Consider the following 20,013-nt stretch of genomic DNA (forward strand, 5'->3'; position numbering starts at 1 on the left):
GTTTATTTTTACAGTGTATATTTATGGTTTTGTGAATAATAAACCAGAAAATGAATTTGGCTTTAATTCTCTCAAAGATAATAAGATTCTGGCCAAAAATAAATAAATACTTAAACTAAAAATAGCTTTTGCTTTCAAAACACTGACTGCAGAAAGTGCTGACTCATCTGTTAAAGATACGTGTTGAACTCCTTTTGAAAGCTTCAGCAGCTTTCTGAGTAAATTTGTAGCGTATTGTATACAAAGTGTTGGTTACACTTAACGCTCTTTACTAACGTTACTTAGTGCATTATTAAGCATTAATAAAATATTTAAGTATTAACAACTGCTTGTTAATATTAAGTTACTAAGTAGACACCCCTGGCCCTTTCTCCTAACCTTAATGACACTTAATAGTTAACAATGTCGGGAACGTTAATAAAGGGATTCTTTGTTCATTAATGCTTTATAATGCACTAAGTAACGTTAATAAAGGGACCCTTATTGTAAAGTGTTGCCGAAGTAATTCAAGGAGAATAATTATTCTGCATTAATAACCAAAAATATGATGTTGTGGTATTATGTATATAAACACCAAATTCCACATGTTAATAGAGCCACAATCAATTAACCACTTGTGAGCAATAATATGTTCCCCATTCTAAAGCCAGATTTTGTTCATACCTAATTACTAGTAGATCTGTATTAATTAACTACTTAAGGCAAGAATATGTTCCCCTCGAATTACTTCTTTAAAAGCCACATATTGATATGAGCTACGTGCCTTAATCAGCGACCAACCATTTACTTTCAGTTAACAAACCATTATGAATGGCTTATTATGATAAAACTCCTAATTTATGGCCGGTTAATGTTAGAATGACGACATTAGCAATAAGCTGTTAATAAGTGCTTAATAATGACTATTTCAGACTAAGTAGTCCACTAATATGCATACTAATTGGCAGCAAATTAATGGTTAATTTTTGTTCCCTAAACTAAAGTGTTACCGATGAAACATTTACACAATGCTGAATCACAATAATCACTCATTCTTGGCGTTGTTGCATCTTCTAACTTAAACTTCAATCTTGTTTCCTGTTGTCTTTGTGTGTTTGTCTATACGTGTCTCTTTTGTCTTCCTTGTATGTCCCCTGTTTCATCCTTCCCTTTTATTTACATTTCTTGACCTTTTATCTTTTTGAGTTCTTCTTGCTCTCTTCAAATCTTCGCTCCTTATTTCTATCACCTAATGTCCCTGTACTTCCCTTGTTCATGGTCCAACCCTCCTAAACCAAACATCTTGTTTCACTTCATGGTGAACGTTTATTTTCTGTTTCCTCACTGGTTTCCTTCACCAATATCATCATGTTGTTTTTGTTTATTACTTGCTGTTTTGTCTGGTTTGCTTCCTTGTTCATTTTTGTATCTTGTCACTATCCATAAAACTTTCTAACTTTGATTTGATAAATCTATTAACCAACATGTCCGTTACCATTTTCCATCTCTCATCTGTTTCCTACTTAACTTTCGAACTGTTAAAACCCATAAACGACTCCTCGCCCTCCACCCCTTAACCACTCCTTGCCCCATTCTTGTTTTTGCTCCCCAAATGCTCCCCTTCCTTTTTCCCCTCTCCATATTTTCCCACTCTTCCATCCCTTTCTATTCCCTTCCTTTCTTTCTCTCCAGCTGGCAGCCTTACAGCAAAGCTCTTTGCTTCGCAAAGTCAAGCGAACCCTGCCCAGCCCTCCTCCAGAAGAGACAGCTACATCAGCTCACCTAACCATGATGACACCGATCCAGCAACAGCTCTACCTGCCCTCCATGCCCAGCCTCAAGCCTAGCTCAAGGTCCGGTCTGGCCGCCAAAGCCAGCCTCCTCAAAGATCTCACTCACGAGCTGAAGGCCGTGGAGCAAGAGTCAACCAAGCTGAGAAAGCAGCAGGCTGAACTGGAGGAGGAAGAGAAAGAAATTGATGCTAAGCTGAGATATCTAGAACTGGGAATCCACCAGAGGAAAGAGACTCTGGTGAAAGAAAGAGAAAGAAGGGACATTGCCTATTTGAGATGCATGGGGGACACCAGGGACTATATGTCTGATAGTGAGTTGAATAACTTGCGTTTAGCAGCTGCAGCTGCATCACATGAGACCAATGGGCTCCTAACAACGAGACCAAGCACTGCCCCACTTAGCCAGTTTGCCAGTGACCTCAATACAGCTGCCCAGTACCCACCAACCTCATCCTTCCTGTCTTGTCAGTATCCCCAGAGTCAACCAGCAGCACCATCTCAGCAGTCAAGTGTGCCATACCAGTCATCAACATTCAACCAGCCTCCTTACCCGACAGTGTCACAGTCACAGGCACTGCCACAACCCATACCCATTCAGAGCCACGCCCCTCCTCCTGGACCTTCCTATCAACCTCAAACATCTTATCCTTCCCACACCTATCCCCAAACTCAGCCCCCATACCCCCAGACAGATTCGGGGTTACCAACTGCACCTCAGCCTCAGCCTCTTCCAGGACCTGCAGGGTTTGGGCCTGCTCCACCTGGTCAGCCCCCTTACCCCACCCACAGCTCACCCTATCCCAGTGCTGTGTCCCCCTACCCCAGCCAGACAGCCCCATACCCTGGGCAGCCCCAAGCTGATATCCTGACAGTTCATTCAGGAAGACCCAGGCAGACTTCGCTAGCTGAACTTGAGCATAAGATGCCAACTAACTACGAGATAATCAGCAACCCCACGGTTGTGGTCACCACCACAGCTCAAGATGCTACTTTTTCCAGTGGAGCACCATCCTATGGTCAATACACAGGAACAACAACAATGGCAAGCACCTATGGGCCTTATGGGTCTGCACCTGTGTCTAGCAGCTATGGTGGTTACTCTACAATGCCACCTAGCACATATGGTCCATATACCTCAACCACAGCTACTTCATATGGTCTGTATACCACAACTACTGCTAATACGTATGGCTACACCACCACAACAGCCAGCTCTTATGGACAGTACACTTCTACAGTTTCCAATGCCTATGGGCACCCTGTAGACAGTCCTTCTACCTACAGCACGGCAGATGGGATGTATGGGGCTCCTGGCTTAGAGCAAAACATTCCAAGGAACTACATGATGATTGATGACGTAAGCGAGCTGACGGCAAAGGATGGGCTGGGCACAACAACAGGAGACATGATGCATCATGGCAGCAGTGGACGTTACCCAGGCGACATCCATGGCCATGGCAGCACAACTGGCAGCACGGCGCGTGGGGGAACTGGCAGCTCCCCTTACGGCAGGGCACCTGAGGAGGAAGCAGCGATGCAGGATGAGCTGTACGACCATCATGGCAGGGGTAAGAGCAGCTACAGGCACGGACCTCTAGGGGGCAGCAGCAGCAGCGTGAGCGCTAGCATGGGTGGGGGATCCCCCTATTACTATGACTTTGACTACAAACATGGCAGCCTCCGCTCTGGAGTACAGAAACCTTTGTCATCCACCAGAAGCCTTCTGGCTCCAGCTGTCATGTCATCCAAGCGCAGCAAGCACAGGAAACTGGGGAGTATGGAGCAGAAAATCTCAAAGTTTTCCCCTATTGAGGAGGCTCGAGATGTGGAGGCAGATCTGGCCTCCTATTCCTCGGCAACAGGTGAGGCTTACCCCTCCTCCCACATTCGCGGGCGCCAGCTGATCGAGGATTACGGCTTTAAGAGGAACACGTATGAGGGCAGCAGTGGCACCAGTCATAGTGGTCGATACTATGGTATGATGGTGGATGAGGACGATCGAATTTACTATACCTCTACTGGTCGCTCTCGTTCCACTGGCTATGGAATGGACAAGATCTCAGCCAGGGATTACCATGGGTACCGAAGCCGATCCTACGAGAGAGACGATCGATCCTACAGATCTGGCTACAGAGGACGTCACCCAACCAGGCAGTACTCTGAGGAGGAGAGTCCACTCAGCCCCTTAAGAAGGTTCATGGGTTCAGGGCGATCTTCAAGCTTAGGTCCTGACCCATATGACAGCCACAGCAATAGATATCATTACTGTTATGGCAATTATGGTTCCAGTCACTCGCTGCCAGATGTTCAAGACCACATAAGGGACCTTCCACGGACACACGTCTACAAATCGGACGATACTTACATTATAGACGATTATCACTGTGCTGTGTCAGACAGTGAAGGTAATTGTGGGAAGCTTCTTTCCCACACAGTCTCACTACCTACTACTGCTCCCACCGTTTATCTGAACATCCCCCACCCACCCAGAAGCTAGACTTAGCAAAAGAAGCAAAGGAGAGACAGAGATAGCACTTGCATGTCAGTGTTTTCTTCTTCCTGAGAGTCACTCAGAGCTCTGTTATCAGTGGACTGCTGTCTGTCTGTCTGCCTGCCTGTTCGTCCTTCCGCCTGTCCGTCCACTCGTCTGTTTGTTCAATACTCGCATGGTTCTCCGGCGTGGTCGTCGTTGTCTACACAACGCTCCAACTCACTCGAGAGGTCTTTGCACGACAGAAAATGGTTCTATCTTTAATTATGCTTTTAGCACTTTGTTCATGTGATGTATGAATTTTGTCAAAACTGCAAAACAGCCCTGAAACTATTTTTTCAATGTAGAGCGTAATTGTTCCCTTAACAGCAGCAATCAGTTTATTTTTGTTGAATTTAAAAATAATGTACAAGTAGGGATGGGTACCGAATTCGGTACTTTTTAAGGTACCAACCGAATTCCACAGTACCGACCGAGCACCGATTCACTTCATTTGAAACGGTGCCTCGTTTCGGTACCCGTCCTTCACAACTTGCCTAGACAGCTGCGCATGCGCAAGAGCGTTATGTCATCAGTCGCTGCGAGCGAGTTGTAAACAGAACAATGTTAGCTTGATTTGTTAGCTTCCGTTTCACTAATGGTGCGTTCGCTTTCTCCTCGGAACTCAGAAATTCTGACTAAGTTTGGCTTCACTTTACTAAATGCGACGGGTGATTGGGTGAAGATGAAACCAGTGACAATGATTTAAGTGTGAGGCATCATCGTTTAAATCTGCTCCAGCAGTTAAATAAACTGTTTAAGATAACGTTAGCTTGATATGTTAGCTTCCTATGCCACCATTATCATCTAATGGTGCGTTCGCTTTCTCCTCGGAAATTCTAACTTCCCAGTAGGAAAAATCAATTGAAAAAGGACGGTAAAAGGAATGAAGATACACAGTAAATTTAGTTCACAGTAAAGATGTTTGCTTCAGTTTAATTATCAGCTTATAAAACTACAAGGACGATGTTAAAATACAAACAGTTGTATGTTATTTATCGTGATATTTATCCAATATGGTTATATATTAAGAAAAATATATATTTAATTATAAAAGAGAATTAAAAATATATTAAACACTCAAAAGTATCGAAAATTGGTACCGTTAAGTACCGGTATCGATTCGTAGGTACCGGGAATTAGTACCGGATCGATTCAAATGTCAAAGGTACCCATCCCTTTGTACAAGTTCCAAATGGTTTGGCAAGGAAATGAATTAATCGGCCTTACATTTTACAAAGCAGCTGCTGAAACAGGCGGTTTTGCAGTTTTATATTGTCCTGTTTATCTTGTTTATCTTGTCTTGTATTGTCTGATGTCAATATGTGAAGGAATCAGTGCATGTATGTAAAACTTTACTTTTTGCCTTTCTTTCTGTCTTCCCCTACCTTCTTTTTTATTTTGCATGCGGTTGTTCTTCCTTCTGTCCTCTTCCTTTTTTCAGCCTGCATGCCGCTGTCTCCAAGCGACATGGAGATTGACTGTGATCTGCTCTCGGTTTCCAAAGCCTACCACTTGGGCCAGGAAGAAACTGATTGGTTTGAGAAACCACGCTCCAGTTCTCGACACTACGGCAGCAGCCACTCAACTGGAAGGAGTCGACATGGTGTCAAACACACCTACCATGATTATGATGAGCCTCCTGAGGAAGACCTGTGGCCGCAGGATGATTACAGTCATGGAGGGCGGCATTCGTCATCCCGTGACCACAGGCACCATGGCAGTTCTAGCCGTCACTCATCCTCGTCACGTCACTCTGACGAGCCGAGGTCCTCTAGGTCCTCTAAAGCGCACCTCAAGGACCCGACTATGCGCCATGACTCCTCTGGACGGTCTTCATCGACAGGAAGACGTGGTGATTCACGGTCCGGAGGGTATCACTCGTCAGACTATTCGAGAGATCCTTCGGGGCACCATCATGGCCAAAGATCATCCAGGCAGGGAGATCCGCACAGGTCTTCACACAGCAAGTCCCAGGGCCCAGTAGACACGCAGAGCCAACCACCAGGTAAATACAGAACAGCTTAATAGATGACTGACTATACAGTACATGTCAATTTGTCTGTTTTCATAATGTTTACAATTTACATCTTACAATGCCAATAGTTCAATGATGAAGGGTACAGTAAATATTGTAGTAAAAGTAAAACAGCGCAACCTCCCTTACTTCTCAGTGGCCGAGTGGTGTGTGTCCACCCTGGGTCTGGGAGATCAGGGTTCCAGTCCAGCTGGGTCATACCAAAGACTTTACAAGTGGGACCCAGTGCCTCCCTGCTTGACACTCAGCTTTAAGGGGTTGGATTGGGGGGTTAGAGGTGTAGAGGAGGATCTTTTTCTTACGGGTGGATCATCTGAACCATTCGTCCGCCAAACTGTCAATCATTCTGGTGAAGCTTCCATGCAAGGCCGTTGACTTCACTTCCTGCACATGCGCATTCTACTAATGTCTAGAGCGATACGCCTTTATTCCGCCTTAGCCGTTCTCACTGGGTTATTTTGGAAAAATGGCCGAGAGTCGTAAGATAAAAAGCGTCTTCGAAGTCTATGATAAGAAGAGAAAGGCCTCCGAAGTGAGAAATAAGACCAGAGTATTCTTAGGAGACACTTTTCAATGATGGCGTGCGCTGAAAGCGAAGGTTGGGCTCCACACAGACGCCTCTGTCGCCGCTGGTTTTCTGCTCGACAGGTAAACTAAAGTTCGTTATGCTATTTGAATTCATTCCAGATTACGGCTAGATGAAGAGCTGCAAGGCCAGCAGAGCATGCCCGAGGATAACTGGGCGTTCTCTCTCGTGCGCATTTTTTCAAAACGTGGAGAGGGCGGTTATTTCCTGAAATTCAGAAACGTCCTCTGCCATACCATTAACCTACCAAATAGTTCCTGAGCACAGCCACTGCTGCAGCCGCCGCTCCCCACAGGGATGGGTTGATGCAGAGATGTAATTTAATGGTGTTTAACTTCAAGAAAACATCATTTTACTTCATGGAAAATTGAGATCAGTTATTAAACGAAAAATGTGTTGCAAACACATCTGAAAAGCTAATGGGAATTTTATCCTGAATCATTTCTATATTTTCCTGTAATTCATGAGAAAATATAAATGTTGTTCTAGCATTTCCCCGAGGCTGAGAGCTCTGGGGTAGCAGGAGGCTCGAGGACTAACCTGTTTTTTACTTCAGCTTCTTTTCTTCTGCACAAGCACAGCGAGCAGAGGAGTTAAAAATAACTGCTGCAGACTCACTTAGAGAAAATGTGGCAAATACACACCAACCAATAAATATATAAAATGTGTTGTTTTTGTATTTAAGTCCTACATGCATACTCTTCTTAACCTAGCACCCACACTGGTAATCGCTCATTTTTCATGACAGCCTGATGTAGCAATATTTCACAGCCTCACTGAGGTTAATTTGGATGCTCTGTTACCGTCAACAATCCCCTCAGGGATCAACAATTTTTAATTAACAATACCAAGTGTAACTTTTTAAAGGAGGCGTGTTCCCTGAAGGCAGGACTGTGGACGTGTTCTTAGCAGAGTTGTAATTAAATCGCCTGTTCGATCTTTGCTCACATTTGTTGCTTGTTATTGTCTCTCTCCTGCGTCGGCTGTACAGCGCAATAAAAACAGGAATAGCAGTGATATGAACACTGAGCTGCTCCTGTCCGCTAATTGTAGTTGTGTTCTGATGAAAGTTGGATTAAGTGTTTAGTTTTTGATATTAGTGTGTTTTTTTTAATGTACTCACTTTCATCCAGGCTCTTCCAGGTCTGGCAGTGGCTCTGGCCGCGTTCAGGGCTCCGCCATCGGGCCCACAGGGTCAGGGCGACAGGGCGGTCCAGGTTCCCAGACAGATGGAGCTTTAGGACAGAGGACCCCGCTTCAACAGCAAGCTCAGACTTCAGCAGCCAGACCAGGCCAGCCTGGTACCACGGCGGCCATCGGCCTCCAGCAGCAGGCTCCAAACCAAGGACAGGGCATGGGGCAGGTCCAGGCCAAACTGGGTCAGATGGGACCAGCAGGTGGGCCCATGGGCCAGATCAGGCAGGCTGGTCCAGCAGGAGCTACGCCTTCCCCTATGGTGAGTTAAGACAAACCAAACATTTGGAGAGAAACAGAAAAAAAAGAGTGAGAGAAATATATAAGGAACTAAAACACAGCGCACGGTCGGGACCTCACTGGGTCACCAAAAACTACACCGGGGTCTTGAGATGACGATTGTCTAGTATAATTTATATAAACACTCAACATTAAAGGGGCATTATGGAAGTTTGACAGCCAAAACATGTATAGAAATAATAAATTTCTTCTTCATACATTCTCCTGCAATGCCCTGGTCCTGTAGAATGAGCCCTGGCATTTTTACTGTGATTGCCTGTTTTTCTGTAAAAACTCAGAAAAAGAGAGCTGCTCGGGTCGAGCAGGCTGCTTCATGCGCGTTCACGCTCAGGCATCGCCCTCCGAACCGTTCTTTGAACGTTGTTTCAGCTGTCATCAAGGACATAAATGTTACAAATACAGAAGACATCACTGGTGGTTTAGCTCGCCTAGTAAGACTTCGGGCTATCGTGCAGAAGACCCACGTTCGATTCTGGATGTGAACATAGTTGATTTAGAGTTTCTTTTTTACATTAATGGTATATTTTTTTACAGTAAGATGCCCAAATTTTTATTTGAGACTCGCCGAAAGGCATTGAATTCACAGATAAAAAAGATGTGGGTTCAACTTTCATTTTGGAACAATGTTTTAAGCAAGGGAAGGGAATGATCTGAGCATGCAGGAGAACTGAACCATCTTAAACCTTTGTCGGCTGTGCTGAAGAGAAAGGTACAGAACCAAATTATTTAATTAATTAGCTGCACATTCTCCTGTCCTCTGTTCTCCGGGCCGCACACACACACACACAAGGGACTGTCTCAGCTGTTATTTTTGTTAAGGAGTGTGCACGTACAGCATGCGCGCCTCGTGCACGAGCCTCCTATTGAAGCTGCCGTTACGCTTTTGGCCTGAGGGGGCAATCACGAGCATAAAAATTCAAAACTCCGTAAAGTCCCTTTAAGTATTTTTTCTTAATGCCCTGGATTATTTAGCTTTTTTAGCATGTTTGTACCAGAGACAACAGAGGTCACATGTCTCGAATGGGCCTGAAGCTGAAATGTTTGGGAACCACTGAAAAGTAGCGGTACTACCTCCTGGTCCTGGAGAGCCGGTATCCAGCACGTTTTCGTATTTCTCTACTCCTACATGCCTAATTCAGAGGTTTAGTCACCTGTGCAGCAGCTCCTCAGGCTCTTCAGAAGCTTGTTAATCACCTGCTGACTGAAATCGGGTGTGTTGAAGCAGAGTTAAACCTAAAACATGCTGGATACCGGCTCTCCAAGACCAGGAAGGAGTACCACTGAACTAAAGGACACATATTTCTGCCTTTTCCTCTCTTTTCTTACTTTTTGTCTTGAAAAAAGTTTTCCTTAAATTCACAAGTTTATATCTCTGTTTCCTAAGGACACAAAACTAGTTTTTATGATCAAAACAAAATTGAGTTAATATTTTGTCGCCTTCGTGTAATAAACTCTTCAGCCGTAGTCTCTCAAACCTAATTTTCTGCCTGTTTTTATTCTCAGCCCTCGTGTTCCTCCATTCCACCGACTCCCTACACGCTCCGCGCGATAAGACACCCTCGCCGCCGCCGCCACATTTCTGGTAGTTTATTGAAATTGTGATGTGCCTCTGTTGGCAGGCCTTATCTAACACTGTGATTGACACCGAGGCAGCGGATAACTCAGTGCAGCTGATTCACTGCCGGCTTGGCATTCAAGAATTCTCCCTGCAAAAACCCATTCCTGTGTTTATTCCATAAATCCATTTGAATCTATTAGTAGCTGCAGCTGCGATGATCACGCTTAACACAACTTTTGAAATTCCTAAATATGCAAATGAATGTGCTCCAAACCCACATGTCGGTTTATTCTGGATTCTCTTTTCCCACTGAAGGCTAGTTGGGATTTTCAGAACGCTGCATTGTTGCAGCAGGAGCAGAACGGTCAAATAATTCAAACGGCCGGATTCAAAATGAAAATCTGGTGGGAAATCATAAACTCTCAATGCAAGTAGATGTGCGTATGATTATCAGTAATCCACTGTTAATCCTGTAAATTATTTAACTTGTGGCTTTAAATTACAAAACGCTGTAAATGATTGTGTTTTTTTTTACTTGGAAACAATTCAAAAACAGAAAAAATGAAAATGAAAATAGAAATTATTAGTCCAACTTTGTGTTATTATTAAACAAACAGGCCAAATTCAGTTTTGAGATCTAAATCATTGTTTCATAACTTCATCCATTCATCTATTTTTTTTAATCCGCTTGTACATGCAGGGTTTGGGGGGGGGGGGGGGGGGGCTGGTGCTTATCTCAAGCAGTCTCTGGACAAACAGGTGGGGTACACCCTGGTAACCTCGCGCTGCAAGAGGAATTCTTGTGAGATTTGGAGTTTTCCAAATTCAGGAGAATCCCAAATGTGTAGACTTGACACGAGGCGGGAACACACATAGAGATCCGGCTGCTGTCAGGTTAACACCCTGGACAGGATGCCAGGCAATCGCAGGGCAACACAAAGACACACAGGACGAACAACCAAGCACACACACACACACACACACTCACACCTAAGGATAATTTAGAGAGAGCAATCAACATGATATGTTTTTGGACTATGGGAGGAAGCCGGAGTACCCGCGGAGAACCCACACGTGCACAGGGAGAACATGCAAGCATGCAGAGAGACCCCAAGCTCCTAACCCAGGACCTTCTTGCTGCAAGGCAACCGTGGTAACCACTGCTCCACTGTGCAGCCCTGTTTTGTAACTTATTAAAACATATTTTGAAATGTACCTACATTATATTATAATAATTTTCAGTCATCATAATTCAAATGTAATAGTAAATTATCTGGAACTATATTAAAGCTTATATTTTCAGCCAGTGTTGCTGTAGGTTATGGAATTTCAGAAGAAGACCTCATCATTCTATCTAATGGGTCAGGTAAACTTTAGCAGGTAAAAAACTTATTTCAATCAAATATTTGATCACATTCAGTTTGTACCATATGTATTTATTATGTGGCCTACAAACTGCACTCATGTATGTGTAGTGAGGTATGAAACTGGCATCAGCGTCATCCTTAAAGTCATGATTTAAATGTGTTTGTTTGGGAGGAAATCTCCAAATTAAAGCACCATTTGATTTTATTTGGCTTAAATTAGTTTATTCCACTTGATTAACTACATTTTCATTAGAATCACCCAGACTCTGTTTCATCTGAAAGGTGCTGCTCCATCAGTTTTTACTTTCCTCAGCGCTCAGCTTCTGTTGGCTGCTTCCAATCTACCTACAAGAAAATCTGGAAAATTGTTATAAATTAAATGTTGGACTGATCCAGAAAAGCGTCGTAGTTCACACCCGATAGATGAAGTAAAAACAAAGCCAGGGTGGTAGTCAGCTGCAGACACTGAGGAGGAGGAGTGAAGTGTTTTTGATGTTTGGTTTTGTCCTTTATTTAATTCTAATCTACTTTAGCAGCCTCAGTAGCCTCCTTAGTAAGAGTTACGCCAAAACATTTCTTTAGTATATTTTTATTCTTTTCTGATTGTTTAAAACCATCAAAACAGAAGAAAAACTATCATCTGATTGTGCTAGTATATAAATATTATATAAATTGGTCATTGTGTGAATTTCAGAATACCTTTAAGTCTCTTTTTAACTTTTAGCTCATCTTCTTTAACATCCTCCTAAACTCACAACTCCACGAGTGTTTTTTTATTTTTTTGTCTCTCAATCCCTAATCTGAGCATTATTTCTGTCTGATTCTGTGTTGTCTTCATTTGTCCTTCAGGAACAGACGAATCCCACGCTGTTCGGGTTTCTGTGTCCCCACACCCCCTGCATTTTGATTACATAACACACATTTCTTCCCAGAATTTTTCCGGATCCAACAGATTTGCTGTAAATAGCAGCTGAATGTCTTTTTGTTCCTCTGCAGACTAAGATTGACACACCTCCAATGACAGCGATCGGAGCAAAAGCAGCGCCTGTGATGGCTTTAAAGACTGGCCAGCCCCCACTTACAGGCATAGGTGATGTACACACACACACACACACACTGAATCTCATCACCTCCACTTCTTGCCTGCTGTTATCCACTATTATGTAACCACTGAGTGCTGTTTCATTTGATCTGCGGTTAATCCCAAATTAATCCCAAACTGTGAAAAAACACAAAAGGAGGGTTTCACCTCCTGACTCCAGACCAGCCTGAACGCGGCGTTTCGTTACATCGTTGGAGAAGTTATGCTGAGTGAACTTTTGCAGTTACTCGTTGAGTGTTCTGGACGTGGTGGTGAGGTATTAATGAAGTCATTTGTTATTCCATCTCACAACAGAATGTGATATTGTTACTTTTGTCCACAGCCACGGTTATTTTACCGAATCTGAAACAGACCTTATCTTATCATCTGTCTTAGTTCTGCTCTGTCTATTAGTCTCAAAGTGAAGACAACGATAGATGGCTGACACTGTTTGTTTGTTTGTTTGTTTGTTTGTTTGTTTGTTTGGACTACTAGGAGTGATTAGAACAGCCCATTTGTGCATTTGTTGTAAAAAAAAAAAACACGCTAACACTTTACAGTATGTGTCCCTTTATTAAAGTCTCTTTCCGGAGTATTTCTCTTCTCCGATGGCACCATCTAGTGGCTGACAAGCATATAACACAAAAAGTCTGTCGCTCTGCTCTTTTAAGATGGCAACTTCACGTTTCTTGTTTATAAATGTGCTTCTGTAGCCGACAAACAGATCTAAAACACGCTGTTTTGTGAGTATTATTCTCATGTCATGCTGTGTTCTCATATTTTAAAGACTTTCTTGTTCATGAAAAGTTCATCAACTCTGCATCAGCCGAGGTGTTCCTTAAATTTGAAAAATCTAAGCGGCAGTCTAACGCTATTGGTTAGTTCTGGTCGGTGCTCAGTTTCCTATTGCACTGAGCTCTGCGGGACGGGGGGCGTGCTTCGCAAAAACAGAACAAAAAAGAGACGTATTGCTTACATTAAATCTTATTACATGACAAGATAATCACTTTTATGGATTTCTGAAAAACCATACATAATTTCTGAAAATAGAAAACTCTGGAAAGCTACTTTAATGTTACTTACTGCGTTATTAAGCATTTATAAACTGTTAATTAAAGTATTGAAAACGGTTTCATCATATTATGTAATGCATTACTTAGCAGAACCCAACCACCCGCTCCCCATCTCTTTGTGCTAACCTAAAGACACTTAACAATAAAGGGAACATTAATCAAGGGACCGTTTCTTTGTTAATGCTTAATTATGAACTAAGTAACATTAATAAAGAGACCCTTTATTGATCAATGCTTAATGCACTGAGTAACATTAATAAAGTGGCTGTTTGTTTATTAATTCTTAATAATGAACTAAGTAACGTTAAAAAAGGGACAATTTGTTTATCAATACTTAATAATAAATTAAGGAACATTTATAAAGGAACCCTTTGTTTATTAATGCTTAACAATTAACTAAGTAACATTAATAAAGGGACTATTGTTTAATAATGCTTAATAATGAACTAAGTAACATTAATAAAGGGACTGTTTGTTAACAATTGATAATGACCTAAGTAACATTAATAAAGGGACTGTTTGTTTATTAATGCTTAATAATGAACTAAGTAACGTTAATAAAAGTGACCCTTTGTTGATCAGTGCTTAACAATGAATTAAGTAACGTTAATAAGGGACTGTTAGTTTATAAATTCTTAGTAATGAACTAATTAACATTAATAAGGGACAATTTGTTTATTAATGCTTAATAATGAACTAAGGAACATTTATAAAGGAACCCTTTGTTTATTAATGCTTAACGATTAACTAAGTAACATTAATAAAGGGACTATTTGTTTAATAATGCTTAATAATGAACTAAGAAACATTAATAAAGGGACTGTTAGTTCATTACTAAACATTAATAAACAAAGTAACGTTAATAAAGTGACCCTTTGTTGATCAATGCTTAACAATTAATTAAGTAACGTTAATAAGGGACTGTTTGTTTATTAAAGCTTAATAATGAACTAAGTTACCTTTATAAAAGAACCCTTTGTTTGTTAACGCTTAACAAAGAATTAAGTAACGTTACTGAGGGACTGTTTGTTTATTATTCTTTTTGTGTCTTTTGTACTTTTTCTGGTGCTGCCTTCCTCTGCTGCTGGGTCCAGGCTCCAAAGCGGTTCCTAGACCCGGGGGCATTGGCAGTGCAGCCGCAGGTCAGCCTGGCATGGAAGGAGAAGGCATGTTCTCTAAGATCCTTCCTGGAGGAGCTGCTGAGCAGGCTGGAAAACTGGGAGAAGGTACAAAAACTAACAGCTAACGTAGCTTTGAACGGGGCTTTGGCCCGCATCTAAGTTTAAAACACAACATCCTACTCTGTCTTAACAACTAACTTATCCATATCAGGGCAGTTATGAAATCATGCTGTTTTATGTTACTTAAAGCCCCCTTTTTACCGTGTTTCTTGCAGCTATCTCTGGTTTTGGGAAGAAGTTTACCTCTTTATTCTGAGATGATGAACTAAAGGTATGTGTTTTTGTTTGATTCTCCTGAATTGAGACATTAAAAAGAAAAAGAAACAGCTACCTTACATCTACAGAATCCTTAACAAGAACCTGGATGACGGGTTTCATTTTCCTACTGAAATTTTAGATTTTTTTGCAAGAAAGGCTGCAGCTGGTATCGTTCACGTTTGTTTCAAAACGAAAAGAAAACGTGCACTGTCAAAATTTGACATTGCATTTGATAATGCAAAAGGGAAAAAAGAGTAAAAGCACTTTCTCTGCTTGTCGGAGTGAGATCATCTGGGAGCAGATTCAAGGTTTCATGTAAAAATAGCAAGAAACTGACTTTTTTTGTCTCAAATAATAAAATATACATCCCTGGAACGTTGTTAGCGAGCTAGAAGTGTGTTTTTTCTCTTGCGGACAGTAGAGAGGAAGGTGGTTAAAGGGGTTTACACAGAACAGTCACATGCTCCTGAAGCCGTGTGCTTCTTTTCTGTCCTCAGTTTTATTTTTGCTCCCGACTTCTCTGCATGTGCCGGGTGAGAATTTAACAGCAAGAACTTGTTTCTCACACGACGCACGATCCCTGTCAATCTGGAAGCAGCCGGTTATCATCATTTCCTTAAATAAGTTCTAAAATTAACTTTATTCACACATGAGGCTTGATTTTCTTTAAATGCATTTCTGCACATTTAACAATAAGGAAGATAATAATGGACACTTTAATTGAGGATTTTGTTATACATTTTTCTTTCTTAAATAGAAACATTTTCCTATGTGCTTGCAGGATTATAAAAACGTCAAAATGAAGTGATGAGGCCATGTACCAGGAAAACCTGTGAAATTCCCCCTGCTTTTGTTTTACTAAAAAAGAGACGATAAGGAGAGAGACGGTGGTGGCAGAGAGGAGGGCTGAGCACTTTGGTGAGTATTTAGGTTGTTCCACACTTTTAACGAGACTCTGTGTTAGCTGCTGCCATCGTAGAACTGGTTTCATGTTGGTGCCACAAAACAGCTCAACCTCCATTTTATTTCAGATTTGTTAAAGGAGTGTCAATTTAAAAGTTAAAATGGAAAATACGATGAACGTGTTTCATTGTGAGCTGGTCACAGCATCCATTTTTGTCTGGTTTTGGACTCTTCTGCAACACCTAGCTTAAAATGAGACGGGATTAGACGAGGTTAAATGAGAACACATTTTTATATTTCCTGTCTGATTAACCCTTTGATGCATGAATTATGAAATCTTCAACCATGATTTTTTGAACAATTTTTTCAGTCGTCTTTAGGTGTGAATGAAACAAATTTCAACAAATATTTTTTGTAAAATTTTATAATTTACAAATAATTTATTACATGTCCACCTCAGTGGACAGCGTGCATTCTGAGCATGAAAAATGTTGGCTTGGCTTACTGAAGTCCAAATGGAGGGGCTCAAATGTAATTAAGTCTTCAGCATCTGTGCTTAATAGCAAAAACAAATAACAATTTTGAGTACCTGTCCACTGTAGTGACCATTATGCATCAAAGGGTTAAGAAGCAGAAATGATCAGATGTCTCCTGTTTAAGTTTTGTGGGGCTTCGGCCTTGACTGCAGTGGGTTCTGAAGCTTTTGATGCAACAGGGAGAAGGAAAACCTTCAGGTTGCTGCTGGATTTCAGCATGTGAACACAGTGTTGCACGTGTGCTATAATCTGAGGCTGGACTGAGAGTGTGTTTGTGTGTGATGCATTAATGAACTGCCTCACAAGAGTGCTGCAGTGGGGTCACTTTTGCTCCTCTTGGACTTCATGGACATTTTTCTTTACTGTGGCCTTTCTGTGTAGAGTTAGCATGTTCTCCCTGTGCATGCATGGTTTTCCTGCGTGCGTGTGTGTGTGTGTGTGTGTGTGTGTGTGTGTGTGCGTGCGTGCGTGCGTGCGTGCGTGCGTGCGTGCGTGCGTGCGTGTGTGTGTGTGTGTGTGTGTGTGTGTGTGTGTGTCAGCCCTTCGGGGGCCCTCTATTCACTGGAACAGATTAAGTTTGAATGTGTGCAGCTTGTTTGAAGCTGTTAATCTGGGTCAGGCACAGTGGGAAAGGGAACTGGAAGGCAGTGATTATGAATAGAAATCTATTTTCAGATGTGCACTGGTGCTGGTCCCACCAGGAAACAGGAGTTCATGAAGGAGCAAAGAAACCAGAGGAAACCCAAGGATACGATTTGGATAGTAATAACATTTAAATGTGAAATATGAAATTTATGGATTTTAACAACAATCTCACATATGAACAAATATCAGTAAAGATTTTTACAATGACCAGATTTATATGTTTTCAATCTGATGCCAGTCAGTTATTTGACAAAGACAGACGCATTAATGTCGGCGTCGACTGCCTCTGAATGCTCTTATTACCTCTGTGTTGCATCACGGTTTCTGTTTTGAAGCAGAACCTAAAGGCGAGGGATTTTTGGTGATGATTCAGGTCCACCATTTGATTATTCAGCCTTGATACAGAAATTCAACAGCTTTTTTTTTATATTCTTCCAATTTTTCCTTATCCCTTGATGTTTTTTTTTTCATGTATGCCAGTTGTTGTTTTTTTTGTTTTGTTTTTGTTTTATTACATGTAAACAAAACAAAGGTTGTTCCAAAATGAGAATGAACATATTTTGTGTGTTTTAGAATATTTGTAGAGTATTTGTATGGAATAGTGATGCTATAGGATACAATGTGTCATAACACACAAGCTATTTTGAAAAATATTTAACTAAAACTCATAAAAAATATTTATAACTCAACACAGGTTACCTATTTATACGCGCGTTCTCAGAAAAACCCACCATGACTGAAGCATAAATACACAAAATACGTTTGAAAGGGAGTAGGATGACACATAAAATTCCTACCAATATCCTTAAAGATGTGGAACACTGAAAAACCTTTTTTTAAATCTTATTTCTGATTATAATGGGTCACTCTGAGTTTTTCATGCAGGCTGAACATGAAAATAGTCTCCTACACCTATCTCCTGCATTAGCTTCTGATAGAAAATAGACGGTGAAAATCTAGGATTAGAAAAGCCTCACAGATCTATGTCACACTGTCGCTTCACATTCATTGACTCACCCATCTTGGCTCACAACGGGGAAAGCTGTTGATGGTATAGCATCCAGGAAACTGTAGAGCAGGGGTGTCCAATCCTGGTCCTGGAGGGCCGGTATCCAGCAGGTTTTGTGGTTTTTCTGCTCCAACAGGCTTGATTCGGTGGTTGAAACATCTGTGCAGCAGCAGAAACAGAGTTCAAACTAAAACATGCAGGATACCGGCCCTCCAGGACCAGGATTGGACACCCCTGCTGTAGAGAATGCCTTGGCTAGTGGAAGCTAACATTAGCAACTTCACATGGCAGAATTCCTCTAGGCTTGTGTGGTTTGTGGAGGTAAAACATCAACATTGCAGCGCAAACGGAGTCAGTTGTAGAGCCGTGTTGCTGTTAGCCAATAGGAGACGAGATGTCCAAATATCAGGAAATCCTGCCGTCTGAAGCTCAGCTGTGATGTGGCTCACTTCAAGCTCCTGAAAAAGGTGCACCTGTGCTTTTTTTTCCCCAGAGTTCTATTTACAAGGCACTCATTCCTACTACAGACCACTGCAAATGTACTGATTAAATGAGTGTTCAACGCCTTTTATTCCAGCAACAACAATAATAGGTGTAGCAAGAGCTCCCTACCGTAAAACACCCAAGACTACTAGCCCCAAACATGACAATGTGTTTAACATCTGACTGTAATTCTCGTCTTCGCATCTCGTCATCTAGAATCTTCTGACACTGTAACTGGCAACAACAATTAAACTCACAGAACAGCAGTGAGAAAGTACATTTATGTTAAGCCTGATGATGTTTGCGGCCGCAAACGAAACGTTGCAGGTAAATAAACCTTTTCTGTGTTTTAAAAAGAACTGATGGATGGAACATTTATGTTAAGAAAAGCAGACTGCAGTAACCGCATTTGATCACAAGATGTCATTTTAACTTCATTCTTACATAATGCACCTTTAATTATACTCTGGTATAATTAATGTCGGCAGCAAAGTAGGACCTTCATTGTGCAGGAAAACATGTGTCCTACTACACATGACAATAAAGCTTTGAAGCTTGGCAGAAGTAAGTCTGCATTGTGAGTAATTCAGTTTGAATGGATAAGAGCTCAGTTTGAGCTGTTTGTTTGCTTCAATAGTAAAATCATTAAGGGCTCTGAAGCGACTCTGAAGAGCCAAAGTGTACAAACTACATATCTCTCGGGTTATTTTATAGCAGCACCATAACCCGCGTCCTTCCCATGATGTCCCCACAGGTGCTGTGTCAGCGCTGGCTGACAGGCTGAGTTAGGACTTTCTCTGGCCTTGTTCTGTTCCCTAATTCAGCTGCTTTATGTATTTATAAACATGGGAACAATCTTTTTTTATGCAATGTTGATTTTTGTATCTATTTTATTCCTTGTTGCCACAGTGGTTTGTATCATTTTTGTGTCGGTCATCGAGACGATCTGAGGGAGGAAAGCTCTTCCAATCTAAAGATGAAATGTACGAATGAGACGTGCACGCTTGAAGGAAGGCAGATAACGACTTGCTTTGAACTCTGAAAAAGGACAAAATAGTCTCTGTGGACGAGATGTTTTTATCGAACAGAGAACATCATGGCTTCATGCTTGATTCTACAGATAATTGGTTTTTATGCAGGGACATGCTGCAGCAAAGGAAACTTAAATACACAGGCTTCAAATGGATTATGAAGATAGGAAACATCCTACTTAGTGACCCAGCATGTGTCCTACTTCTTGATTAGACAATTAAATGTTTAACTGTTGGGGGAAACAAATTCAGTTTTTGTTTTAATTGTATTGAAAAGGATTTTGAAGCTGAAAGACTGAGTCTTATTCGCCATCTAGTGGCCAGCTTTGGTCATTACATGGTGACCATCCTGATGCAGATGGGTTTTTGCTATGTTCAAGCATGTTATTTTTATAAATAACATACTGTTTTGTTTATTCACACAAACCAGGACGACAATTTTTGCGCTGCAATTTTTTCTTTCTTTTT

General features: G+C 41.6%; 1 protein-coding gene across 4 annotated transcripts in view; it reads left to right on the forward strand.

Moving 5' to 3' along the window:
• Positions 1–20,013, forward strand: part of bsna (bassoon presynaptic cytomatrix protein a) — a 168,220-nt gene that overhangs the window by 140,961 nt on the left and 7,246 nt on the right. For 2 of the 4 annotated variants that reach the window (XM_070544754.1, XM_054745772.2), the window contains 7 exons: positions 1,672–4,177; positions 5,810–6,310; positions 8,060–8,382; positions 12,342–12,435; positions 14,594–14,725; positions 14,896–14,951; positions 15,720–15,856. In XM_070544754.1, the coding sequence (XP_070400855.1) occupies positions 1,672–4,177; positions 5,810–6,310; positions 8,060–8,382; positions 12,342–12,435; positions 14,594–14,725; positions 14,896–14,936 (3,597 nt within the window). In that variant the 3' untranslated portion in view covers positions 14,937–14,951; positions 15,720–15,856. Of the gene's footprint in view, positions 1–1,671; positions 4,178–5,746; positions 6,311–8,059; positions 8,383–12,341; positions 12,436–14,593; positions 14,726–14,895; positions 14,952–15,719; positions 15,857–20,013 lie in introns of all 4 variants that reach the window. The other 2 variants (XM_070544755.1, XM_070544756.1) reach the window with 2 other exon arrangements.

The sequence above is a fragment of the Nothobranchius furzeri genome, chromosome 15 (assembly GCF_043380555.1).
Source record: "Nothobranchius furzeri strain GRZ-AD chromosome 15, NfurGRZ-RIMD1, whole genome shotgun sequence".
NCBI lineage: Eukaryota > Metazoa > Chordata > Actinopteri > Cyprinodontiformes > Nothobranchiidae > Nothobranchius > Nothobranchius furzeri.